The 27,638-nt window shown below is 47.3% G+C and overlaps 1 protein-coding gene across 1 annotated transcript; it reads left to right on the forward strand.

Moving 5' to 3' along the window:
* Nucleotides 1-220: 220 nt before the first annotated feature.
* Nucleotides 221-27,366, forward strand: LOC122369857 (trypsin-1-like). Its single transcript, XM_043344931.1, has 7 exons — nucleotides 221-1,061; nucleotides 9,842-9,908; nucleotides 15,881-16,043; nucleotides 17,802-18,010; nucleotides 18,711-18,913; nucleotides 25,338-25,395; nucleotides 25,892-27,366. The coding sequence occupies exons 1-7, from the start codon at nucleotides 987-989 to the stop codon at nucleotides 26,299-26,301; spliced, it is 1,185 nt and encodes a 394-aa protein (XP_043200866.1). The 5' UTR covers nucleotides 221-986; the 3' UTR covers nucleotides 26,302-27,366.
* The last annotated feature ends 272 nt before the right edge of the window (nucleotides 27,367-27,638 follow it).

Here is a 27,638-nt window from a genome sequence, read left to right on the forward strand (position 1 = left end):
CTCTCTCTCTCTCTCTCTCTCTCTCTCTCTCTCTCTCTCTCTCTCTCTCTCTCTCTCTCTCTCTCTCTCTCTCTCTCTCTCTCTCTCTCTCTCCTTCTCCTCCGGTCATCCATCGCTGCCTCCTACGAGCCCGTTGGTCGGCCACGCCAAGCTCCAGTGACCTCGACGCTCCTGTTTCATCTCACTTTCGACGGCCGCGCGCCGGTCGGTCGTCCCACTCAGTCGGTCGCGCGCTGTCGAGGTCGACTCACGGCTCGTGCTGCTCGCGCGAGCCGCCGCACGAGACGCTACGTCGTCAACGTCAACGGCAACGGCAAGGGGTGCGTCTCGTTCCAACGTCAACTCACGAGTGTTCGTCAGAGTCTGCGTCATTCGAAAGTGGTAGCGATAGAGTTGGTGTCATCGACTTTGTCAGCGCCTTCATCGGGAGCTTCTTCAAGAGCTTCGTCAGGAGCTTCATCTCCATCAACGTCAGCGTCATCATCATCGTGTACCTTGCCGTCAGTGCTAGCGTAGCGCTTGCGTTGGAGTTCGCGTGTTCCTACCTCTTGAGGACTTGTGGACCTGTCTTCTGCGAAGATAACATCAGCATTTGTGTGCAAGCTGTGTTGATATTTTAAAAGCTTCTTGTTGGAGTTGGAGTTTAATCGTCGCACCAGGTCAATCTTCGCTGGATACGAATCAACTCCATTTCGAAGACCCTCGCCTTAATCGTCGCCTCAGAAACTGTTGTGGCTTGATTTTCGTTATAGCTTCCAAGTCCCGACATCCTGACCTCATAGTGACCTTCGTCTCATTTTCCTCTTTCTCTCAATCCTGTAATCCAATTCCGACGTTTGCATCATGAGGAGATAGCGTGGTGACCCGGTTGGTTTCAAGATCAACCTAAGAAGTGACACACTACAACTACAACTTCTGCGAGTGTGACTCGTGTGTGTTCTGTTCGTGCGAACAAGTGTAGAGAAGCCCAACAAAAACACACCACGATGCGGTTAAGAAACTTGGCGTCAGCGGTAACAGGAGTGATTGCTGCGCTAGTTCTTTGCTCACATAGAACTCAGGTAAGTTGCACTAAAACTAACTGGATGCAGTCTGAGAGACAAAGCCTGATTGGGTCATGCAAGACAGAATATGTACATACTCGTATGTGTATTACAATTAAATTAATCACGAATGTGCAATGCTGCTGTGTATTTTCGCTGCATGCTTGGTGGTGGTTGTGTACAAAATGCATAAAATTGCATCCTAACGCATGCTAACTATTAGTTAAAAAGACAAAACTCCCCTTCATTTCAACACATTTCAAACAAAGTGGAAAAAATATGTTGTCAGTTGCCACCACATAAAAATACCAATTTTGGAATACAAATTTGAGCAAAAACTCCGTCCCTAAATTTTGAAATACCAGAGAAGACAAAAAACAAACGGGTCTCACCGAATTGGACATAGAGCCACTGACAGTCCGTTATAACTGTATTTTGTCTTGTTTCACTGCCCTCCTGAAGGTAACTATGCCAGAAAGCCACATGAGTCAAAGTGTAAAAAAGGTAGGGTAAAAACGTTTGATGTAATATCACTAAGATCCAGACCCATAAAAACAAGCCGTGAAGATTTCTAGACCGGAAAAGTCAGACACACGTAATTCATGCCTGAGATAACTTAGTCGCCACTGTATCATTGTGTCTCTTGTTTGACCCTTGGCGACATGTTTTACACCCTAATTATAACACAAATGACCTCATTAGAGTCCACACCACCCACACGTTTCGGCGGCCGGCGCGCCGCGCCAGTTTTGTGTCACATACCGGGCCGGTGCGCCGGTATAGTCACCGAGACGGAAACGGCGCCCACATGACTCCGGCCGGACGTGAGAAAACGAACAAACTGGCCAGCTCATAGACTGTTGTTTGACGGTCGCCGGCGACTTGTGATCCTTGGCCCGCGCTGATATTTGAACATGGAAATGTATCAATGGATGTGATTAAGCAGTAGGTCGCACACATAGAAGCTGTTCAAATAAGGAACGAATAGTGGGAACAATACCAAACAGCCCTTTGCAAAAGTAGCTGGGAAATATTTTAGACAAGTGGCATCAAAATGGCAGCACTTTGCTCTAAAAGAATCGGTGTGGTGCTCTTCAATTGTCATTTTTATATACAGGCTGACCCAAAAAAAATTGGAACCCCTAATTTAAAATGTCTATAAGTCCGAAAATATTTTTTCTGTTGACACATTGCGAACACCATTAGAAAGAGCATTAAATCCTCTATAAAATCACGTCAAATTGGTGCATGGATGTTGTAAAGCATTGGCACACTATTAGCTTTTGGAATGAGCGTCAGAAAACTGAGTGAAACGAAATCGCCAAATGTTAACGATGCGCTGAATTCCGTTAGCACTCTATCTGTTGTCTTTTTGCGAATAACACAACATCCAAATTAAATTTTATTTCATAAAAGTTTACACAGAAACACACAGTAGAACAGATACACGCGTCCTGACTTCCGCTGTTCATCCCAGCATGTGCTCAACGGCGGCGAGCTCCGTGGGCCGTCACGCAGGCCTGCAGTCGCTTGGGGACAGCTCCGACCACGCGGACCAGCAGTCTCTGGGACAACTGATCCCAGCAGGCCGTCAGCCTTTCCTTTCCTTACAATATCACGTGAATGAGCTATTTTTATTCATGAGCCCCCAACAAGCGACATGGTCAGAACAGCAAACCATCAATCACTGATTTGCGCAAAATGTTCAAAACCGTTTCACTGAGTTTCGTGACACAAATTTTATAGTCATATGTCTAGGGCAATATTTATAATAATAATTAAGTTCAATCAACGTGGTTTTATAGAGAATTGAACGCTCTTTCTAATGGTGCTTGCAATTTGTCAATAAAGTGAAAATTTTCTGACTTTAACCCGCGCCCAGATGGGGTCTGCCGAGCAACGCGGTCTGATGGGGGGGGGGCATTTTGGCCCCCCCTCAGATCTCGAGAACCACGCAACATAGCGACAAGCGGTAAACGGTGTTGGATAGCCCCAACGGGGAACTACCTTGTGACCCAATTTCATTGACCTCGGTCAAACCGATGACGTCACAGGTCAGGTCAAATGTCGAATTTTCACCGTTTACAGGCATTTCAAGAAATGCGTTGTAAAATCGTGTAAAATGCATTTCATTGAAAATCATCGATGGGGAAATGTTCTTCAAACACATATTTTGCTATTTGAGGTCACTGATACCAGGTCAGGTCACAGAGGTCAGGTCACTGGGGGGTCACAATATGAAAGTGTCGTGTGATGCATGTTTTATGGTCCATTTTACATGACAAATGCGATTATGTGGGTCAGACAGACTTTAGGGCCAGCTTAGGTCACGTTTTGGTCAAGTTCAGGTCAAGGTCAGGTCAAGGTCAGGTCAAATTAGGTCAAATTTCAAAGTTGATATTTTTGCATAAAATGGGTATCGATTCGATGCAGCTCGTCACGGGGAGTTCAATGGTGGTCTCCGTTTTTGCGCTACGAGGTCTACAATTGCTAAAAATTGAGTTCAAAAATTTGACGTCATCAATTTTTAACAGTTTTTTTCGCTATAACTTGGCCAAAAAAAGAGGTATCGATCTAAAATTTGGTATGTATATCGAAGAGCGCAGGGACTATCACATATATTCCGGTTTTTTTTCGAAATTCGAAATTTTTTTGGAAATATTTTGAGTTTTTCTAAAAAAATCAATTTTTTTGATTTTTGGGGGTCAAAATCCCAAAATTTCGAAAATCGGAGATAGCAGTTTTGTAGCGCCGTCTTTTCTCTACACAACCACATAAAGAACTTTAAAATTGCTTGTTAACTGTAGAATTGGTGAGCGTTTCAAGATGTCATGTTTTTTGCTCATTTTTACTCGAACATGACCTCAGTTTGACCTCAATAACTCCTGACCTGAGGTGACCTGTGACTTGAAATTTTGTGTGAAGGTGTCAAATTGATGTCCGCTAAGGTACCCAAAATTTGGCGGCGCTGCGCGCCGCCGTTTTCTCGCTATTTAAGAAAAACCACAGGGGGGGCCAAAATGCCCCCCCCCCCATCAGGGCGCGGGTTAAGACATTTTAAGTTAGGGGTTCCAATTTTTTTGGATCACCCTGTATGATGCCGGTAACAGAAAACACATAAGCTATATTCATGTTGTTATTGATACTGGTGTCCACGTTTATTTGTCTATCATGTAAAATCGAGCCTTGCCTTCGTAAGGAACACATCCGACTCGCCGAAATATAACGTTCATTGACTATAACATCCATTGTGAGTCACTCGTACAACCGCTGACGCCCAGAGGTCACATACGAGGTCGGACGAGGTCGCCGGGACCACCGCAGTCGGCTCACCTTTCACAAGGTCATAACGGTACTCCGGTACGGCGGTGCCTGACCCGGTGACACACCGGTTAACCCACCCCGGGGTCCTCCGCGTTACGAGTCGCTCGGGGCTCCTGACTTTACACCGTTAATCACTGTTTTCGTCATCTTCTGGTATCTTCTGATAGCTGTGGAGTCCTGATAATTCCTGGAAGGACTTGATGCCTTCCAGGAAGTCTTCGTTAGTACAAGTAGCTCCTGATTTTATCTGCTAACTAGCTCTTGGTATATCCCGGTAGGTCCTGGTATCTCTTGGTAGGTCCTGCGAGCTCATAATACCTGCTGGTAGATCTTGGTGTAGGCCCAGGAAACTCCTGGTAGCTCCTGCTAGAGCTAGCAACTAGAGCTATAATAGCTCTAGCAGCTCTAGCGAGCTAGAGTTGCCATTAACTAACAGGAGTTAATGGCAGCTCTGCCATTAACTCCTGTTAGTTCCTAATATCCTTGAGTAATATCTGGTGCCTCGGTAGATCCTGCTAGGTCCTGGTATATCCTAGTATAGTGGAATACCCTGGCATAGCCCGGTATATCCTGGTATATCCTGCTACCTTCCCACCGCTCGTATCCGGTCCGCAGTCGGGTTTCTCTGTCGGATCGATACCCGCCCCCGGACCGCCGAGTTGATGTCTGATCGGGCCGTGTGTCGGCCTCTCGGCCAGCCTGCCGCGCCTGATTTGGGTCAGGGAGAGACGGAACAGGTCGCGGAGGCACCGCTCGTCGCGTCTCTCTCACCTCTCGTGGTTTGAATCTCGTGTGTAAAGTCGAGAGGGTATATAGGGCCTTGGTCGAGAGTATATCGCCTCTCCTGTCTCTGATCAATAATCTTGCAGCTAGCACTTGCCTGGAAGTTCAGAGCTTGCAACTAACGTTTCGCATCTCGTTTCTATTCTCCGACGTCCTACAGACACCAGTGAACGAAAATGACATCGCCTTTGTACTCACCGTTTGAAAAAGGCGTCATGCCAAGATCACAGGAACGCGGTGCAGACCGAGGGAGTAGGGCTAGGGATAAAAATGGTAGGACACATTTAATATTGATCCATGGAGTTCTTGTGTATAAATTGGTAGTTCTTTGCATTTCTGAAAAAAAAAATAGGCACGTGACAATCATATTCCTGAAATCGGCTGTGATAACGGTTCGAGGAGTTTGAAGCTTCTGGTTCAACGAAACCTTCCCACTTCATTTCCATTCTCTATGCGCTTGTCTAACGATCATCACTCAAAACCAGCTGGGGCCCGGCTGAGGCACCGGACCTCCGTCCAGGTTTGAGAGCCTCTGCCGCTGAGATTGTGAGCCCCTGGAGCGGATCTCCCACGAGCCTCACCAGATGTTCATTTCGAACACGCACTCGGTCTATGACTAATGAATGAATTCGGTCAGCGCGACCTCAAACCGTGGAAAGCGACACCGTCTGTTTCAGAACACGTGACAGGCCAGTCGGAAGCCTTTTCCTCGAAGGTTTTTCTATTGGCAGGCACGCATGTTCCTGTGATGCTCTTCGTGACATCTGGTTCCAAACGATGTTGCATACTAAATACATCACTTGTTTTTCACTCGGGTGAGTCATATATATTTATAAAAATTATTGCTCAAAAGTGTATTGGCGAATACTGAAATTGCCGGAAGATCGTGTGATTATCTTAATGAAGTCGGAAGCTCAGTGCATGCTGAATTGGTCGTCACTGAACTTGAAACTCCTCGCACCACCACACTCGTCTGAGACCCCTGAACTTGGCCCTAGATCCAGACATCTTTCCTTTATCACTCCATCTTTTGTGTTTCCCCAAGCGAAAGTGGTGCGATAACGATGACAAGTGACTTGAAAAAAATACGAACGTTGACACAGCAGTTGTTGATGTAGTAAGTAAAGGTACTTTGGGAGTGGGAATGTCTTCCGGTAGTTTTCGCAAGGCTTTTCGATTGTTCTCCGTCCTAATCCAGACTTGATTCAGACATTCATTAGGGATATGACTCGGCCGAAAGCGAGTCATTTTGGCTCATGATCAGCGAACTGTTTGAACTGTTCCTGAACTATTCACACGTCTGCAATATGCACCATGCATCTGACCTTGGCATGCGTGTTTGAGATTGTATCAAATAACAAACAATATAAGCCAACCCAACTTTACTCATTGAGACGAGAAAAAAATCAAAATCTTCTACTCTAATGATACTCGGATCCAGAAAATGCTCTTGAGTGTTACTTGTTGTCATTAAGTAAAGTATAATGTCATTTACGGCTTTTGGATGCCTGACTGCTGCAATCAGTGTTAAGAACACAATTACTCCACGAAATGCTCAGCGGCAAAACATAGTGTTCATCCGCACTTATCATGCCAAATAGAGGGTCATTTATACCACATAACGTCTCATTTATCTCAGTTAGTTTCGCTCGCATTTGTCGTAATAAGTACTCGGTAATTCACATACCTCACGCTAATTCATATTCAGACGCTGTAATTCAGTTCGCGTGTCTTACTAGCGTAACCGTAGCACTCGGCTTGTCGAGCGTCCAAGACGTTGGTTGGTTGCTTGTTGAGAAGTTCCGCATCTCAACTACTAAGTGCTATGCGGAACTCTCACACAAGCGGCAGGTCAGCGACAAGGTCACGTGGCTAGTGCGAGAATCAAATTAGGATGCCTTTTTGTTTTTGCCTTTGTTGCAATTTTGGGCAGTTCGGCATGGCTGGCTAGTGGCTATGTTGATTTAGCATGGCATAGCATAGCTGGGTACCCGGATAGATGGCTCAAGAGGATAGGATCTGACTGCATATCCGACTTCTCCCCACGTGCTCTCGTACTTTTACCGTCGCGGATGACACGTCATCTTTCTCGCACTACTAGCCCTGAATGGCTGGTTCCGGTCCGATTGGCAGCGACCCAATCTGACCGCTAATTAGCACGAGAGAAACGACCTAATTAGCACCCTCTGTGTCAATGTGTGACACCCGTGAGACACCCTCGACACCCCTGTCAAGGTAACAGGGGGGATGGCGAGTGACACTGTTTAAAGCCGAGTGGATTGGATGTCAGCTCTATAAGGCCATGAATACACAGACTGGCTTTGACACAGTGTACTGTGTAGTGTGGTGAAGTGCGGCGCTGTCGGTTTGGACAACTGCCAAAGCTAACGGAACGTGACCGTGGCCAGTGGAGAAAAAGTGATGCAAACGCGTCAGTAAATCTTAGCGTTCAACATAGTTGGTCTAAAAATGATACCAGAAACCCAAAATGATTTTTGAACGACAATCGCATGATAATACTTGGAAACAAGTGTCATAAGAAATTTGGTACGGCTCCGCGGACCGCCTCCTCCCCCTTGACGTCTGAAAGTTTGTCTCAGACTTCGAGCAATATAAGTCTATTGCTTATTTTTGAGTAACCTATTTCATGCAGCACGGGTATTCTCTGTTTTATTACCAGCTGATGCAGTGCCAATCCCATCGGTGCTAGACATCAATTTTGTCCTAAAATGAACTTTTGACCCTGCACTTTTCTTTGAAATATTTGCATGTAAATGCACACGGCACATCTCTATTTGAATTTTGCACATTATAGACGCAATGCATGTAAATGGATGCATATATAAAGACATAAAGACATAAATTTGCAGTACAACAAAGAGCCACTGGGGCCCATACTTGGTTGCACATTTGCACAGTCTGTACTCTGTCAAAATGCGTGCCACCTTTCCGCTTTTCTCCCTAACTTATGTGTGTGAAGTTGGCACAAAACAGCGACACATTGCAGGCATAAAGCATACCTACACCACATTACACAACATTTTGCCACTTCATCACTTCATCAATCATTTCGTCACAACTCTTCCCTGCCCCCCCCCCCCCCCCGGCCACGCACTATCATCGCCAAATGTCTCACAAGTCCACTGCCATGCAAGGCATCTCCAAACAATTCGCATGTAAGCTCAACGGAACAGCATCAAACACCCGCAACAACATTCTGCAGACATATTGCAACCTAATACCAGGCATAATTTTTGCTATGAATTCACGCACATCTTACATTGATCACATGCACACATCAGTTGGCTAGTCCCACCTATATCTGTATACTATATCCCGCTCTGTAAAGTATTTGTCTAGGCTATGTTTAAATGTTTCGAGGGAGGTTGCACTTATTACACTAGTTGGTAAACTGTTCCAATGACCTACCACTCTTCTACTGAAAAACGACTGCCTTAACTTTGTCCTGCTACGTTTAATGGCAAGCTTATATTGATGGCCCCTGCTTCTGCCCTCCAAATTGAAATCAAACATATCCTTAAGGTATCCTGTGGCTTGGCCATTTACGAATTTAAACACCTCGATCAAGTCTCCCCTAAGCCTTCTGTATTTGAGAGAAAATAGCTTAAGCGATTTTAATCTATCCTCATAATGCAGATCTTTCATACCATTTACCATCTTTGTCGCCCTTTTTTGCACTCTTTCCAAAAGCAAGCTATCTTTTTCATGCATTGGAGACCATGACTGAACGCAATATTCCAAATGAGGCCTAACGTATGCACAATAAAGCGTAAGCAAAACCTCTGCACTTTTGTACGAAACATTCCTGTTTATTGCTCCAAGCATCCGAAGGGCCTTTTTTCTGGCTGCTTGTACTTGTTCAGTTGAAGAAAGCTTCTTATTAATAATCACGCCCAAGTCCTTTTCACTGTCTATATTACATAATGTTTGTCCCCCCATTGTGTATGAAGTGTCATAATGTTCTCTACCAATATGCATGACCTTGCACTTTTTAAAATTAAACTTCATTTGCCACTGCTCTGACCATTTTACGAGCCTATCAAGATCTGATTGGAGCTCATTATGATCCTCATCGTCCCCTATAACCCTAAATATTTTAAGATCGTCAGCAAATTTCAGCACATCACTATTCACGACAGTTTCGATAGAGTTAACAAAAATTAAGAAAAGCAATGGTCCCAGGACGGATCCCTGTGGAACCCCACTTAGCACATTTCTCCATTTTGATTTAGTGCCATTTAGCACTACCCGCTGTTATGTAATGCATGCAAGTTCCAGGTAGCTTTGATATAAATATTTGCACCATTTTCTTGTTAGAATCATGGATATCTTTACGTTAATGCTAATGCACATCATTGTTGTGTCGACTGCAATGTAGTAAGCTACTAACAACGCATATATGTAAATCTGTATATAATTACCAGTCATAAAAGACAACTGCTTGGTGTAAACCATTGGTACTGCTCATGTGTAGGAACTGCTGCAGCTCATAAAATCGCGCTAACTGTTGTAAATTGCTGCCTCATTATTTGCCATCGCTGCATGCCACCGCTGCCATCGCTGCTGTGTATATGCTGTGACCGCGTGTTGGCCCCGACGACCGCGACACTCCGGACCTGACCTGACCCGACCTGACCTGACCTGACGCCCGACCTGGCCCGGCCTTCCAGGCAGCTATGGGCTGGGACACTCTCTTCGGTGAGAGGCGCTACGAGCCGCCCAAACGCTGCAACTGCGGTGAGTAGGACCCATGGACGTGAAAAGACGGGCAACGACTGAGCCAGGTTCGAGTCTCATCGACGCCGAAATATTCACACACATATGTCTACATACACATTACGGATGCACTTACCACTTGTTTTTTTTTTTGACATTTCAAAATAAGTTTTCTGGGACAGAGAAATATCAAACATACCTCCCATCCCCACACAAAATAAATACATTAAAAAACGCGTACCGTTGCATAAGATGCTTTAGATTAGAATCTTCGGTCGATTTTATCGCTCCATCCCGTAGGATGACTGCTGCAACTAAGGAAAGCTGAAAACCTATCTGGCCATTCCCTCCCTCCTGTTGCTGATTTCTCTCACGAATGAATGCACAGTTGACCGTCACGTTCCACCAGCTATATGAACGATCTTCCCCGATGTCACTATGACATAACACTGAGGGCAACTCTGCACAATATCTAGCCCTCCATCACCAATGAGAGCACGCTCAGAGAAAAGAAAGGACAGTTGTCACACCTCGTCGTACGTTGCAAGACACCTAGCGGAACAAATCCTCAGATCTGAGAGGAACCATCAGAGCAGCTAATAGCTCGTAAAATCTCACGCACTCACCTGTAAGCTGAGTTGAGCAATGGACGTGTTTCTATTTCCCCTGTGGGTCTCTCTTCACGCCCTAATGCAATGTCACGTTTGTGCTCACCGTAATGATCATGACACGGAACATCACGACACCGCAGCTGTAAACAGTGGAAAGCGATCGTCTCGGGATGTTTTTGTCCGTTCAGGGGTTTGGTGGTCTTCGCTGGACAGTTAGTGGTCGTGTAAAAGTCTGTTTTCAATTGCGTGCTGTACCACAACACTGGCACACTTGTTCTACACGAGGACGAGACTACGGAAACGTTTTAAAGGTAACATATATCCTGCTAGATGTTGGTAGTTTCAAGGTTCCCAGTTTCCTAGCAACAAAACACACGTTTTTGTTGGTTACGCCTCCCAAGTGACAAAGAACCTTAATTTCGTAAAATTATATAATGTAAGGATTTATTACAATTTATCAAAAGCTGCCTGAGATACGCCAACACACTGTCTGCCAGCAAGCTAGCAAACCACCTCACATCATGTCACCACCACCTGTTACCGGGGCCGATAAAAGTCGCCCACTGTCCGACCCTGACGAAACCCGGTCGTCTCTCTCACGCTGAGAACACGGCACATGTTGTAACTGGGAAACAGCCACTTCCTCCCAGGATAGTTAGCTTATTTCCCGGCGGGCGGGGCGCCGTGGGGGGGGGGGGGGAGAGAGGGAGTCGAAGGGCCCTTCACCTTCCGTTTCTGCGAGACATGACTGCGAGCAAGGTCGAGCCACTCTCCAGACGGCAGGCCATTCAGTGAAAGTGACCAAAAATCATCACCATCATTGCCGGAGAGCTCAGAATAGACCTTGACTCTAGAACGGCCAACGACTATCTTAGAAACGGTAGCGCGGGAAGCGACGATTTGTTCATGGCTCGTAAATACAGTAGCGGCGCGCAAAGACGCTTCTGGCGCAAGGAACTATTCCTGGCGTATGGTGGCGTTCAGAGCGGTGTGACGCTTCAGCTTGCCACGCGGTGAGACAATCACGGGCTGAGACGTGCCCGGGGCATGTTGGTACCACCGTCTGTACTTTCTCTGGCATTGTCTGGATCAGCGTTCCGACTTGGGCGTGCCGCCCGCCCCGGTAGCGAATGGCTTCCGTTCCATTGGTAATTTAACCTTCGGAAGGAATGTGTCCTCATGAGACAGTTACCATTCTCCCGTGCGCCACAAGAGAATTCGAAATTGTGTAGGTACTGTGCGGTGCAGGTCCTATACTGATTACTGGCTCAGTGAAAATTAGCTGATGTATTTTTCACTACTGCCTAATTCAATCCTTCCTGTGTTGCCTGCAAAAATATTTATGAAATGAGGAGGGTGATGACTGATGATGAATGTTTCTACCGGCTGCAAATCGTATTTTGCATATTAGAAAACGCGTTAATGTCCACTGGCGATTTTATAGCATGGCGTAAGCGTATTTTCTCCTGTGCAGAGTGCAAATTGCACTCACTAGTGAATGCATAATCATCGATGTCACCGACAAAATTTGTACATAGTCAATATCATCATCAATTAAAGGAAATGCTCACCAAGTGATTTGAAACAAGACTGGGAGTTGGCTTTGATGATCATACCACAAATTTAAAAACGGCACAACACAATGAAAAAAAAAAATTATTGATGCCTCCAAATAACACAACAGTGCACTTCCCAAGGGGTAATCAACACTGTTAAAGGATCATAAAACTACTGCAAAGAAAGCACCCAGATGGGACAGGATGCTGGTAGATTCTGGGAGACTGCAACGAAGCATATCATACAAACACTAATGGCCGGTACCTTCAACGGAGACCATGAAACGAGCACTAGCAAAGCCCTGTGGGAATGGACGTATGGACAATATGGGGATGTCTTCCCACATCCAAGACACTGTCGATTAGGTATTAGCCAGTGGAATAAATAGCTCAGAGGCTGATAAAATGATATTGGCGTACCTACATACAGGATGGTAGGCAATGCACAGAAGATGTATGCCCTTTACAATGGTACACTTGTGTCATATATTCACTTGCATTTAGTGTATCTGCTATATGTTGTACTATTGCGCGCGATTGTTGGTATGCTTGATCCAAATGTGGTACACTGTTTTAACCCTCGCCCATGTAGGGGGGGGGTTGGTGCAACCCCCCCCCCCCATGAGGTTTTTCTTAGCTACACGCCGAACCGTTTCAGATAACCTGCTCAAATTTTCAGTACTCTTTGGGGCATCCTTTGCGCAACTTTTGGTAAAATAAAAATTGTCAAGGTCATGTCAGGTCACGGAGTTATGACGTCATAAAGGGAACAACCTCCGGCCAGATTTACGCTAAATTGGAGATTGCTTCACAATGGTATAAATGCCGACTGACCTGACACACTGATGGATTGTTTTAGAATCATAACTGGCTGATTTGACATTGGCACAATGTCCGTTGACCTTTTCAAGGTTACTAAAGGTCAAGGTCAGGTCAGTGACCTCGGATGACCTGTAATGACTTCTTGCACTTGTATGCCTTTTCGGGGTATTTTGATGCCCTGAATTCGAATTTGCTATCCATTTCAGGCATCGTCAGTTGTTTCTTGTAGTTCATTTTGGGTCAGGGTCAGGTCAGTGACGTCACACGCCTGACGTGACCCAATGCACAAATGACCTTGCAGACTTCCGATGCTCCCAACGCATCATTTTTAGAGTTATGACATCGAAATACACACCAAACGATAGAGAATTGATCAAGGATCACGATAGTGAAGGTTTCAAGTCGATATCTCTTACCGTTTTGCCGCAATCGGCGCGGAAATCTGAAAAAGTTAGATTTTTCCGAAAATTTGACCTTTGACCGGTCATAAGTAGGTCAAATGTTGACCTAGGACCAAAAAATATACCACCAATCGCGAGATCCCGTTGAGCGCAATCCGTTGGTCTTTTCCGCTAAGCTCTACGACGCTCCGTTTTCAAACGCCAGGGGGGTCGCACCAACCCCCCCCCCCTGCATGGGCGAAGGTGGCAAAATACCGTTTACGGGCGAGGGTTAAACACAATCATTTTTACTTCACGTATATAGTAATCCAGCCAGTATAACTTGGTAAGCAATCCTTACAAGACGGATCAATTCGGCTTAAAGAGGAATGCTAAAAAGGCAAAACGATTCACTACGCAAGATATTACCTTGGAGGCCTTACCACGAGGCAAGAATTTACGCAGCATGCTTCATACGCACAACAATACAAACAACGCAAACAACACAAACAAGATAAAGACGCTTTTACGACGGATGTCAAAAACAGACTCCGTGCTTCGACATTAACAAATTCCAAAGAAATAGATCAAGCCCAAGAACTATGACTTTTGTCAGACAAGACTAACCACGGCTCTCTTTAAAAACAGACGGTGTACTTTTAGCGACTCAACGACACCCTACGACTCTGACGTCATCCGACATCGACCAATCAAAAGACGTGCTTACTGCTTACCGTGACCACTGAAGATCCCGGAACGAGGAGAGCTGAAATATCACTCCTTACAGGCCGGAGTGATTCAAAAGGGACTATTTGATGATCTGCAAGCAATATTTGGGCCCGCCAAACCAACAGAAAGCGCAGAAAACGCAACGACCCCCGTCACCACAACCAACACAACCGAGGCGTCCAAAGAAAAACGGTGCGAAGAAGAATGCAAAAATGGGTTTGCAGGTAAAATAAGTAGGCTGCATTTCGAAACATATCGAAAACAAGATGCCCCTTATTTGAAAGTAGACATCGCTGCAAACAAAATAACTAAATGTTTATGGAAGTATCATAAAAAAGACGTAGATCCGTCTTACGTCATCACATTACCTCTTTTTTCTTAGTCTAAGCATCACAACGGCAGATCAACGTCATCTCACAATGACAGATTCAGGTCATCAACACAGTAAACTACTTGCACGACCCACAATTTTACAAGCCAATACCAATAGGATGTTTGCATTAGTCTTGCAGCTCTGCCCGCTTTCAACGTCACTCAATAAAGTGTGCATTTGGGTTGCAGCTCTCCTGTTCAACTATTGACCACTCCCTTATTGAGTTGGTCTGTCTAGGTCGTACATCTCGGTAGTAACGTGATCAAACGTGACGTTAACATTTGCTTTGTGTTTCTCTCTCTCTCTCTCTCTCTCTCTCTCTCTCTCTCTCTCTCTCTCTCTCTCTCTCTCTCTCTCTCTCTCTCTCTCTCTCTCTCTCTCTCTCTCTCTCTCTCTCTCTCTCTCTCTCTCTCTCTCTCTCTCTCTCTCTCTCTCTCCCTCTCTCTCTCTCTCTCTCTCTCTCTCTCTCTCTCTCTCTCTCTCTCTCTCTCTCTCTCTCTCTCTCTCTCTCTCTCCTCTCTCTCTCTCTCTCTCTCTCTCTCTCTCTCTCTCTCTCTCTCTCTCTCTCTCTCTCTCTCTCTCTCTCTCTCTCTCTCTCTCTCTCTCTCTCTCTCTCTCTCTCTCTCTCTCTCTCTCTCTCTCTCTCTCTCTCTCTCTCTCTCTCTCTCTCTCTCTCTCTCTCTCTCTCTCTCTCTCTCTCTTTTCGCCTACCAACAACCTATCTACAGTGTATGTGCGCATGTAAATATGTAGCAGCTGTGGGATAGAAGGTAGCTTTAGCTTTTTGGTAAATGACTCCTTAATACAAGCAGTTAACTCTTGAAATATACTCTTAATAGCGTGAGAACCCAAATCAACATTGAAAGCAGCTCTTTAAGGTGCTCTCATTCGTGCTTGGATCGAAAGCCGTTCCCTGACCTTTGTGCTTCACATCCGTATTTGTACATTGATGTTTTAGCCAAGTTGTGTACAAAGGCAGCAATACCAGTTAACAAGAGCACCGCAAATGCAAAAAGGTGGAAACGCACGAAGCTTCAGCTTTTACTGTATTGTACTGCATATAATCGTTTTGCTAATGTAGATGTACATAAGGCTGTACAAAGGCTATCTACTGAGCTACATTAACACTAATACATATAACTTATGTCCTGTTATTACCTGTGAAACCAGTGGCCGTGTATACTATTGTGCAGCAATTTATCTTCCAATCAACACCACTTATATGACAACATATTCTGATCTACCTGCTACTCTTACTCATTTAATATTCGAGCCGTGTTTATTGTAGGTATTACATACCTGTCACAACGACTTAAATGTAAAACCTTTTTAATCGGTAACTTGTAAGTACGTCCCAAATTTTGACACTTTGACAATTGCATAGCAGGATGCATAAAATATAATATACCGATACACTTCCAAGTGTCAATAACCCCAATAAGCGTTTTCAATAGAAGGTCACTCCCTGTGTATCTATGTTCCCCGGTGTACGCTCACCAGTCCCACTGTGCGCCTCCCGCAGCGTGTGGGGTACCGAACCGCAGCACTCGGGTGGTGGGCGGCCGGCCCTCACGGATCAACGAGTACCCGTGGACGGTGGCACTCACCTACCGGGGCCGCTTCTACTGCGGGGGCACTCTCATCAACGACCGATACGTGCTCACCGCCGCGCACTGCATCAACGGGTGCGTATGTGTATGAGAATGGCCCACTGTGTGATTTAGTGCTTTTCCAAGGTAGCTGCATGCCCCTTAATAAATCAGGACAAGAAACTTCAAACATATCATTACTTAAAAAGCTGGGGCCCACTGTTTTTTTTATTGTTTTTTTTTTACTGGCCACCTCTCCGATTTACTTCGACTCTTTCACCTGGCTGCCGCTCAACTGGGCGAATCTTACATAATCGAAATCACGGTTCAAAATATTGTCGTGTTTATTTCTTTCGTATCTCATAATGTTTCATTCATTCATCCATCCATCCATCCATCCATCCATCCATCCATCCATCCTTCCATTCATCCATACATCCATCCATCCATCCATTCATTCACACATTCATTCATTCATTCATTCATTCATTCATTCATTCATTCATTCATTCATTCATTCATTCATTCATTCATTCATTAAATACATGTACAACAGTTACTTTTCATTCATTCTCTCATTTATCCAGTCACATTTCTTTTCTATATATCTCTTCTCTCTCCATTCCTCTCTCCGTTTCTCGGTCGTAGAACAATATCCCCACTTGCGTCACGCACTCAGCCCCACTGTGCGTGCGGTGCGCCGTGTGACCGGTGTATGCTCCCGTGACGTCATTAAAATCGTTCCGTCGTCACGCTCCCAAAGGCAGCGAGTTTCTCCGAACGCTGTGAGACACACAGTCATCTGGTGTCGGCTGCGTTCAGGTGTTCGGCAGGTACTGATGAAACATCTGTTTCATGGTCACTCGTGATTTCTCGGCTTTAAGTAAAATATTTGAGCGGATTTGATGGATGAAATGTGGCAAATGTATTCTACAATGGTGACAGAAAAGCACTTACTAAGTCCGCTAAAGATTTATTAAACAAAAACACCAGAGTTCAGGGATTATCAAAAGGAAGACCACTTGGCTCAGCCTACTCCTAGCTCTCGTCGACAAAGTAAAAATGAAAACCACTCTTTAGAAGAAGAAATGTATTTAAGGCCGTTAAACATAAGGTTCAACATGACAACCACATTTCAGCCATGAAAAATGACAACTCATGACTTGGATACCAGCCATCAAACATGCTACGCTAGTGCTATTAGTCCGCTCCATTTCGTCTCTTGTCGAAACTAAAGCTTACGGAACGCTAGCCACTCTTCTCTAGCATGACTTGGCACTTGCTAACTTCCGTTTACTACGCTAGCTCAACCGTATCAGCAGAAATGTCTAAATCACGGTGTAGCTCTCACGTGACGTGTCGCGTCGGATACCACGGCTAGAAATATACTTCCGAGCGGAACCGTTGTCACGCCACGGTGCGGGCCATCTGTAAATGCCGTGAAAGTGAGAATGGATGCTTCGAAATCGGAGGACCATCACACGACAGTCGCAGATCAATGAACATCGTTGGTCATTTATGAGTGTAAATGGTGCCTCGTTTCAGTACCATTCCCTTTATCCGAATAGGACATTGAATGACAATCTCATTTGCTAGCGAATGTATGAAACGTGTTGAGCACCAGATTTTAAAAGGAGAGAGAACTTCATTGGCTATCAGCAGGCTAGGGTTTATGTTTGATTTTATCTTCGAATAAAATGCTAATTTTATTTTTAATTCAATTTCATTCAAACTCGCATGTATTTCAACCATAGCATTCATCCACATTCATTTAAGCACATCTTTCTACCAAAACGTGTTTCGTAATCAATATTGTACATATGTACGAACATGGCGTGTTTCTATCCACAACAGGCTGAACCACCATCGGGTCGAGGTCACGCTGGGGGAGCACGACCGGAATCTGCCCTTCGAGGCCATCACACTCAAAACGAAGGTGCTCTGGTGGCTGAAACATCCCGAGTTTGACGCCAAAACGTTCAACAACGACATCGCCGTGATACGCATGAAGGACCCGGTGGATTTTAGCCGCATTATGAGGCCTGTCTGTCTGCCCAAACCAGGTGAGGATGATGGTTTACTTTGACGCAAAACATTTTCGCACCCCCACCCCAAAAAAACTAGTTTGATTAATGCAACAAATGAGCATCGCTTTGCACATGCCTGATATTCACTCAGTAAGCATACCTCGTAAGAGTATGCACTATGCAGCTCTTGTTGACCAATCTCGCCAAGAGAAACTGATAGAGAAACCGCATCCCAAGGCGTCAGAATCAGGATGCACGTGCTCGTCGAAACAAAATCAGCTCGAATGTGGCGCAACAAATGCAAATGCAATCGCATACCTGAGCAGATCTTTCACTGGACTGAACGCCATACATCATTTGTGACATTATCGTAACGTTCGCGGGTTGCATGTGCAGCAGCCTACCTACAAGCCAAGCTGCTCATGGTGCCCCTCAGGTTACTTCTCCATGTGTAATTTCTAGGATACCTAGCGTTTATATAACTAGCTTTGGGCCCTAAAGAGAGGAATTTAAGATGCCGAATAGATAAAAGGTAATATGTTGACAGTTTTATAAAATACTATATTTGAAATCCTTCAGGCAACTAAAAAAAAAAAATCCTTCTCTTACTAGCTTTTAAAACAAGTTCTAAACACAACACAGGCCTTAAAATGAGTAAAGACTATAGCCTCCTCTGATTAAGCCCTAAATCGTCCCCCACTCAGCGTCACTAACCGATGGTCTCTCCCACTCCCAGGTTACAACTACACCGGCGAGAAGGTGACAGTGGTCGGATGGGGTCGGACCTCCGAGGGCGGCAACACGGCCAACCTGCTGCAGGAGGTGCTGCTGCCCGTCTTCAGCAACGCCGAGTGTCGGAGCCTAAAGTATGATCCGGAAGAAATCACCAACAACATGCTCTGCGCCGGCTACACGCAGGGAAAGATCGACGCCTGTCAGGTTAGTCCCAAGGGTGTTGGAGTGCTTCATCGGATAGTTAAGTGCTGAACGGGTCATGTATGCGGTTTCTAGTTGCTCTTGTAGTTCTTGGAACAAAAAAGTCAGCTAGACCAGCTTTCTTACAAATAACACATGCATAAAAAATTGGTAGCATTGGTGTGCTGCCAACCACTGCAAAGCTTGAAACCACTCCAAAACACTCGACACTCGAAAACAATCGCCGCTTTTAAGTTCACCTCTTTCAAATCGTTTCTATTTCGCACTAAAATATTCAGAAACTTCAACTTTCAAGTGGTTTTATAGTGTGGCATGTGCGTTACAGTCATGTCAGAAATCAGATACTGAGGCCAGTTTTACCAAAAAAAATACCAGCCGGCCGCCGAAATAAAATATCCAGCCGAAAAAATAGCCGCCACACAGCCACGAGTTTCACCAACAAAAAAATTCCAGCCGACTTCGGCCGGAAATATTTGTCGCCGGCAGTCAGCTGATATTTTTATATCGATAATGGTCAAGGAGATTGATAAATGATTTAAAACATGTTTTAATTAAATTTAAGCGCGTTTTTTAATGCAAATAGCACAAATACTTTGCAATATTATTATTGGAAAACATTATATATATTTTTAATAGTTGTAACCGCAAAATAGATCATAATAACTTGCCAATACAAGACCACCAAATTGTAAACCTACGTCATTTATGAAGGTGACGATAGGAAGCGTGCGTTTAAGTGGATCTTTTTTCCTGTCAGCCTATTATATTTCATTTTTACAATACTTTCAAGTAGCAATTTACCTTTTTGTCTGCTTTTATTTGCACCTTGTAGAAAATCATCGTGTCGAACGTGCACGCAATGTATGGACCCCCACTCCCACCTTTTATGAGGTGGGGACTATGATAGATGGGACCCGCTCCCGACGGATCCGGGAGTCGCACCTCTTTCCTAGATGTGGAAAGAGTGGGGAAGAAGCGGCAAATATTGTTCCCAGAGGCGCCACCTGAAGCTGGACGGACAGTTCCGCTGCCGAGCGAGTGAACTGCGGTGCTGCGAGGCGGCTTCGCGCGCACTGCATTACACCTACTTCTAGGACCGAGGGCTAAGGATTCGCCAAGGCCTATATAAAGCCTTGTGCCAAGGCGAGTGTCTTACCTCAGGAAGATACCTACCCAGATTAACTGCACCGCGGTCATTGCAGGGCTGAGGGCGGTCGTTCGCCCCACTTCGGCGAGGTGGAGGTCATGCTGCCCGGCTAGGTGGTTTCAGCTGATATGCAGGCCCCGTTTGCCGGGCCCGGTCAAGACGAAGGAACGCCACACAGCAAACAATATAAGCTCCGGCCCCGCTACACTGGTCCGGCTCGTAACAATACCTGCGCTAGCTTCGTCGACCGTCGTTCGACTGCGCCCAGTACCGCTCAGTGGAGAGTCCTGCCGAACTCATCCACGTGTGCCGAGATCATTCGTTGCGCACGGACACAATCGTCCGACGGAGACCGCTTTACATGATGATCGCGTGGTGACCACCTTTTCGCCGGCTTCCACGCCCAGTCGAGCCGTCCGGCTACGCCCCAACCTAATGATCGCTCTAAGCCTTTCGACTGGTTTGCAAAACTCGGCTCTAATATCGAAGTATTTGGGAGTTATGACACGTTAAAACCGTGTTCATGAACAAATATACATTATGCAACTAAAAACGCCTTACTTACTTTAACTTTTCTAAGCTGATGACAACCTATTCATTGTAATATTTCTAAAATGTAAATAAATCATGAGCGATGAGCATAAAAAGGTGAAAAAAGCCATCAACTAGAAGCTAGTGTGGAAATCCACTGACGTAGGTCGCCTCGTACTGGCGCAGCTCGTACAGCGGCACCGGCGTCTCCCGCACCCGGCCGTCCGCCTTGCCCGCCTGCGCCATCAGCCGCTGGAAATGGCTGCGCTGCCGCTCAAACATTAGCGTGACCGCCTGGCCGGCCCGGCTGACGCGCGCCGTCCGACGCACGCAGTGTGCCTTCAACAGCGCCGAGATGTCGTACGACACGACCGCGTCCACGGCGTCCACGTCAATACCGCGCGCCATAGCCTCGAGCACACCAGCGCGGCCATCTCAGCTAGCGCGCGCCGCCGCTGGCCCGCCGGCACTGCCCCAGGGAACTCGGCCTCGCGCGCGCCCAGCACCGACAGCGGTAGCTCCAGCTGGTGCGCCGCCTCGTTCCAGTTGACCAACACGAGCGAGCGCCGCCAGTCGGGCTGTCGGAGCAAATTGTGCATCAGCAGCGGCTTCAGCGGCTGCGGCGCCACCACGTTGAACGACTCGCTCAGCTCGGCCGGCGTGGTGAACCTGCCGACGAACTGACCGGACGAATGCGACGGCGGCGGCCGCCGTGCCGCCTGCCGGCCACCAGCAGTCGCGGCTGGAACAGCGACATTCGCTCCAGCTTCTCCGGCCTCCGGGTTCTGTGACAGGGTGGCCAAGAACGGCAGCTTCTGCAGCGGCAGGTGAGGCGCGCAGACGGCGGCGGCCGTCAGCCGGCCGGCGATGCAGGGCGGCGGGCCGTGGCCGCCGCCACCCGCTCCACCGCTTTCAGTCAGCCCGTCTCGGCCATCTCGATCACCCGGTCGGCTTCGTCGATCACCAGGTAGCGCAGGTGCGCTAGCGAGAAGCCCTCGGCGCTGGTTATGTGATCCATCAGCCAGCCGGGAGTGCTCACCACGATCAGCCAGGGAGACCGGGCCGCGCGGCCCCACCGCCACCAGTTGGTGCCCCCCTCGTGCCACTGTGTCTCCACCCAGCAGCCGGACGCAGAGCGGCGTGTCGGCGTCGTACTGGCGGAACACGGCGGGCACCTGAGCGGGCAGCGCCTGTATGGGTAGCACAGCTAGCGCACGCACCCGGCGGCCGGCGCACCGCGGCGCCGCGCCTGCACCAGCGGCAGCACGAACGCCAGCGTCTAACCGCGGCCGGCCGGCGCCGAGACGCAGAGGTCGGCCGGTGGCAGCGGCGACTCTGCGGCCGCCAGCAGCTCGGGCAGCACCGTCACCTGCACCAAGAACACCTGTTCGATGCCCTCGGCGGCCAGCCGGGCGCGCAGCTCGGGGCAGAGCGCCGGCAGATTGGCCGGCGCCGGCCGCCGGTCGCCAATCGGCTGCGGGTGCGCCAGCCAGTCGGGCAGCGCACGCGGTGCACGGCCTGTCGGCTCGAGCGCTCCACCTCGTCCAGCACGGTGAAGTCGTCCGCGGCGGCGTCTCCGTCCGACTCGGAGGTGTCCTCACTGTCGTTATTGGCGACGGCAGCTGCCGCTGTGCGCTCAGTCAGGTCGGCCATCACAGCAACACTCGCCGATGATTGGCGTCATCGAAACCGTCGGACGACGGTGGATTCACCACCGTTTTTGCAGCAGAGACTGGAAAAACCTCAGCAATAAACAAGGGAAAACTTCACAACATGCCACAGCCCGCAATTGTGCATATTGTCATTTTATTTCTCACATGACAGAAAATATTGGCTGCTTTATTCTAGGAACTGGCATGAAAAACATAAGCTAAAATCAAGCTAAGTGAATTATTATTGTATTTCAACATGAGACTGGGAAAAAATCCTTGTCACTGTCAACATGACCAGTGTAATGGTAACGGACGGGCTGCATGAACATTTCAGCGCATGAGCTGAAAACTCTGTGTGCAGAAATTTCAGCGCTGAGGTGAACAAATAACATTTCGGCCGCAATCTGCCTGGTGCCTCAACAATTTAGCAAAACTAACTCACAATACTTACAGCCAGTTTTAACACCCTGCATGACTCATGCATGCAAGATATACATGCATTCAATATCAGCAAAGTGCACACACAACAGTTATGGATTCATTTACATTTTACATTACTATTATTTTCTTTTCCTTCAATATTGGCAGCATGACTTGCTGAGTTCAGTGGCACAATCTTATGACAGCATTCAGCAAGTTTGTTCAGGTTCGCAACCACGCAAACTTTGCACGTTTTGCTTCAAAAACAAGCCTTTATACATTTCTTTCATGCTATTCAATTTCTTTTTTTTTTAAATTTATTGTCATTTATCTTGAAAATCTTGCCATTTTGGTCTTAGCAATGTCAATGCACCTTCCCTATTCTGCACAGCTCAAGTAAGTTCCACCCAAAAGTAGTAGTATCAGTAGCTGGTGCCTTGCAATGTCAAATGTAGCTGAATATGTGAAAACAGTGACATATTTATTTAAAATCTTGAGTCCAATGAGCCTGCCCTCTCTGCCTCTCCTTCCAGCATTTCTTCAAGCACCTTCAATTTTCAAAAATGACCTTCCATCATTATTTTCCACTTCCGTGCGAGCAATGAACTTGTAAGCTGACCACTAGTTAATGCGCTATCATCTTTCTGTTGGGTGCTTGTAGCAAAAAGATAATATAAAACGAAAAAACTAACACCACAACACCAAACACCAGTCTTGTTGGTTCCTTTTGGTCCTGCCTGGTGACAAAGGCTCTTTCTTTACGCAATATCATCAGTATTCCTCTTCTAATCTTGAAGCCCAGATGCTTTACAAATTGGCCATGAATGATACTAAATTATTATATCAACTGGGAAGCGCAAATCACGATAATTAGTAACAAATGAGGCCAATTGTTCCAACACGACATCAAAAAAATAGACGGGGTCGCCCGTCTATTTTTTGGGCTGTTTTTCTACAAATAATGGCGCAAAATAACACTCCATTAATGCCGCATTTGCCGTTGGTGAAACTCATTGGCTATTTTTCTGGCTGATATTTTTTCACGCCGGCGGATATTTTTTCGCCTGGTTGGTGAAACTCGTCGGCTGGTTTTTGACAGAAAAATTGCGCCGGGCTGCTATTTTTCTGTTGGTAAAACTGGCCTCAGATGTACATTGTACAGAATACAACAAACAAATGCACCAAAAACCACATCGACAGACATCTAGACTAGCCCCACCACACCCCTGATAGATACATCGCCGGCAGACGGTGTCACTTTCTACCCCGCGACAAGCGGTGCGGCACATTTCCCACGGAAAACGACAAAAGTGAAACTTAATTCGCGTCGCTGCCGACACTGGTGACGGCTGCAGATGCCCCCGGGCGGTTTTGGCGGTCAGACGTGCTCCCCTCAACTGGAGCTTGTCCCACGGAACGAAAGAGCCTGAATGAACGGGCGCTTCGCGACGAGCTGCCAACTGGCGGCAGTGGTCGCGTGAGATCTCGCTGAAGTGATTAATTTGCTAATTGGTATGTTGATGTGAAGGTTGTCGTTAAATCATTAGGCGTGGAAAATATGGTTCATGAGTGATAGCAGCTTGAAGATTGCGTAATATGTTGAAGTCGCTTACGATTATAGCTTCTGTCTGATGCACCACTGGAAGAAAAGAAGTTTGAAGAAAATGGTAAATCATGTGCGCGCTTGAAATGAATTTCTTATTCCAAATGTATTGGCATAACAAAGCCGGTAATGAGGATCACTTTGTCATGGATGGCGAATACTTAGATTGACAATTTACAGTGCCGATGTATGTAGTCGTCAGCTGGAAACACACGTGAAACTCTCCTTTTCCCTGTTGGGCATTCAAGCGAGGTACAATGCTTGCATTATAGAAGCCTGCTATACGTAGGTAATTTTAATAGGAACAGACGTTTCTTCGGCTAGTAAAACAAGGCACCTATGGATATTCTAAACACGCAAAAAAGTCAAAACACCTATTTCCAACTTCAAATAGTTGTTTTGATACTAACGAGCTTCTCAATGAACATTCAAATTACCCTGAGACTCAATTATACACTGATCATCGCCTAACCTAAAGACGCCTTTCAACCAAAAGTCTAAAACTCTGTATGAGTGGATCCCGAAAAAAATCCACAGCCCCTCGCGTTTCAGCGTAGGTACCCACAACTTCTAAATCCATCGCCGCCACCCAAGCAAACACCACAGTCACGCACAGCTACGAGCGAGACCAAGAGAAACAACCACGGACACGCGACCAATCGACAACAATTGACCGAAAAGTGGGACGCTTTTTCGGCGGCACGCTCGCACCCAGTGCACGAGCGCCTCAGGGCACGTGCACGGGTAAGTGCACAGTCACACGCACGGAGCGCGCACATGAATCGTGCACGTGCATTTTGAGCTCCATGTGAACCGCAAACTCCCGGAACGCGTTCCCAAAGCGCGTACCGTTTCGTGTGAACGCGTTTATAAACGAGCCGTGTAAGTGCGTGAGTAGATTCAGGGCGTAGCTCGGCCGTGGTGCGTGTGAGAAGCCCATTCGTGTCGTGCCGTTTCTGTGCGTGAGAGTTTCTCTGACACACAGGAGCTGTATTAGCGGTGCATGATGCGCTTAGGCGTAGAAATAGCAGTTGTACGGACTGATAACGCGCGTGGTTTGTTTTTGTTTTGCAGGGAGACAGCGGAGGACCAATGCTATGGCAGTCCAAAGACGGAAAGACAGATCTTATCGGTAAGTTTCAAATGCTGAAATTTAAAAGTAAATGCCGCATTAGAGGTGCTACGCGGAGAGCGTTACGAATGTATTCAGCCAAGAACACCGCATAATCCATACACCTCACGTACTGTGGAAGCGAAGTGCTAATAACTGTTCATGCAAACATAATTTCCTGTCAGCAATAGTTTAAATGGCTGTGAAGGTGGTAATGAACGATGCTGCGACGATTATTACGGCTTGTAACTATTACGTAACAGTTAATTTAGGTGTTGCTAAAGACAAGAGCAATGAGCTCAGTCGATAATTATGAACTCGTAGATTACCAGCCCCGTAATTAGTAGCAATGTAAGCTACATGGCACCTTTCTGGTTGAAAGCGTAGAATGGCATAGGTCGGAAATACCCTCAATTAATCATCCAGGTTTCATGACCCTCCACACCCTGAACTGTGAGTTTGCTCCTCACACCTCCCTCTACATTAGCACCCTGACCCCCTACGCCCTCCCCGTCAGGTATCGTCAGTTGGGGCCAGGGCTGCGGCCGGCCCGGTCTGCCCGGCGTCTACACTCGAGTCGTCAACTACCTCGACTGGATCGAAGAGAACACCCCGGACGCGTGTTACTGCGGCCGGCGCACACCGCGAGGCCGTCGCCACGCGCCCGGAGGAGCGCAAAGCAGCGCGAACGGAGCGGGCGGGTCGACGCATTCCTCAGATTCCGCCACCGCAGCCAGTGGCTCCCAGCACACGAGATCTACCTCGCCAACCGGCCGCCGGCGCGTGGCCAATGTCGACCCCGACCGGCACGTGAGGGTGGACCGTGACACCCACAGCGTCACGGTGGACCACAACACACCCGTGACGACCGGGTCAGAGCCGACCCGACCCGTCTCAACCGCCAGCCAACTCCGACACAGGAGCTAACGGCTCTGGGACTGTGCATAGTACTCGTACTTCCTATGTAGCGCACGGCGCCGACCGTGGCGCAGCAGAGTCAACCGTGGCGCGCGGCGGCACGACGTCACAGTCACCGGTGGCGGCGGGTAATTGCCGTCACCCCCGGCCTCCGCCGCGCCGGCGCGCCGCCCGGTGACCTCTGAAGTGGAACACCAGCTGACCCATTTCCCGGCTAGCCGGTGCCATGCGGCGCTATGCGGGCCGGCCGACCGGCCGGCCGACCTGACCGGCCGGCACCGCACCGCGCCGTTCTCCGCCCGCCGTTCTCCGCCCGCCGCCTCCAGTCACAGGCGGAGGAGGAGGCGAAAGCGGGGGCGGGGCGGAAAGGCGGAGGCGGCGCGGCGGTGGAAAAATGCGGAAAAGCGGAATCGGCAAAGTGGTCGCTGTGACGGAGGCGATAGAAGTCACGAATTAGAATCAAAGGTCGAGTTAGCGTGGTGAAAAGTGACCGGAAGGTCATCGGAAGGTCAGCGAATGAGTCCAAAAAAAAGCTCAGTGGTGCTGCTTCTAAGCGGCAAAACTACCGTAGTGGACACAAACTCGACGTGCGTGTGCGTGCATAATATGGATTTTAAGTGGTGTGTTGACTATGTCTTTCAACCCAGCATGGACTGAGGGAGTAGTGTATTAGTGAGAGCAAGGCCGCGAGACCAGAGAGGAGAGAGAGGAGAGGGGAGAGAGGAGAGAGCCGCGCAAAGGATACCGTTCGTCGCTAGCCATGCGAGTAACTAGCTGAACTATGTTACGATAGATGACTGCTGTGTCGCAAGACGTCGCAGTGAATGTAGAGTTCAGTCACGTGACGACGCCGTCGTATGTCCTCATAGTCACATGTTCCCCGAGTGACGTCATGAAAACTACGGTCAATAATTCACACGGTTATCGAACGATTTTCCGAGAGTTGTTACACGTTTCCGTGGTGCTGAAAGCCGCCGATGTTCCTTATTTTGTTGTTCTGTTATCAACACGTTGTACCTCTGCCGCATACAATATGCTGAACGTACAAAGCAACAATAAAATGATGCGTTCTCCGATATGTGTTGCTAGGATTTAATGCAAAGGTTTTGATCCATTTAGTGGGGATTAAAATGTGGATTCGTATGATACAAATTACTCATCCAACATTGAAACATGTCAGCAATTAGTCGTCAATCAAACATGTCGTCAATCAATCATGCCTAGTAGGTACAGTCCACAGCAGAAGTAATGTGGGGTTTTAGTCATGGGTATGTTCTGCTTCTGAAGCTTAGGAACGATTAACCAGACTACAACGAAACTTTGAATGTAGCTTATATGTATCGTCA

The sequence above is a fragment of the Amphibalanus amphitrite genome, unplaced genomic scaffold (assembly GCF_019059575.1).
Source record: "Amphibalanus amphitrite isolate SeventyFive unplaced genomic scaffold, NRLGWU_Aamphi_draft 001079F_arrow, whole genome shotgun sequence".
Classification (NCBI taxonomy): domain Eukaryota; kingdom Metazoa; phylum Arthropoda; class Thecostraca; order Balanomorpha; family Balanidae; genus Amphibalanus; species Amphibalanus amphitrite.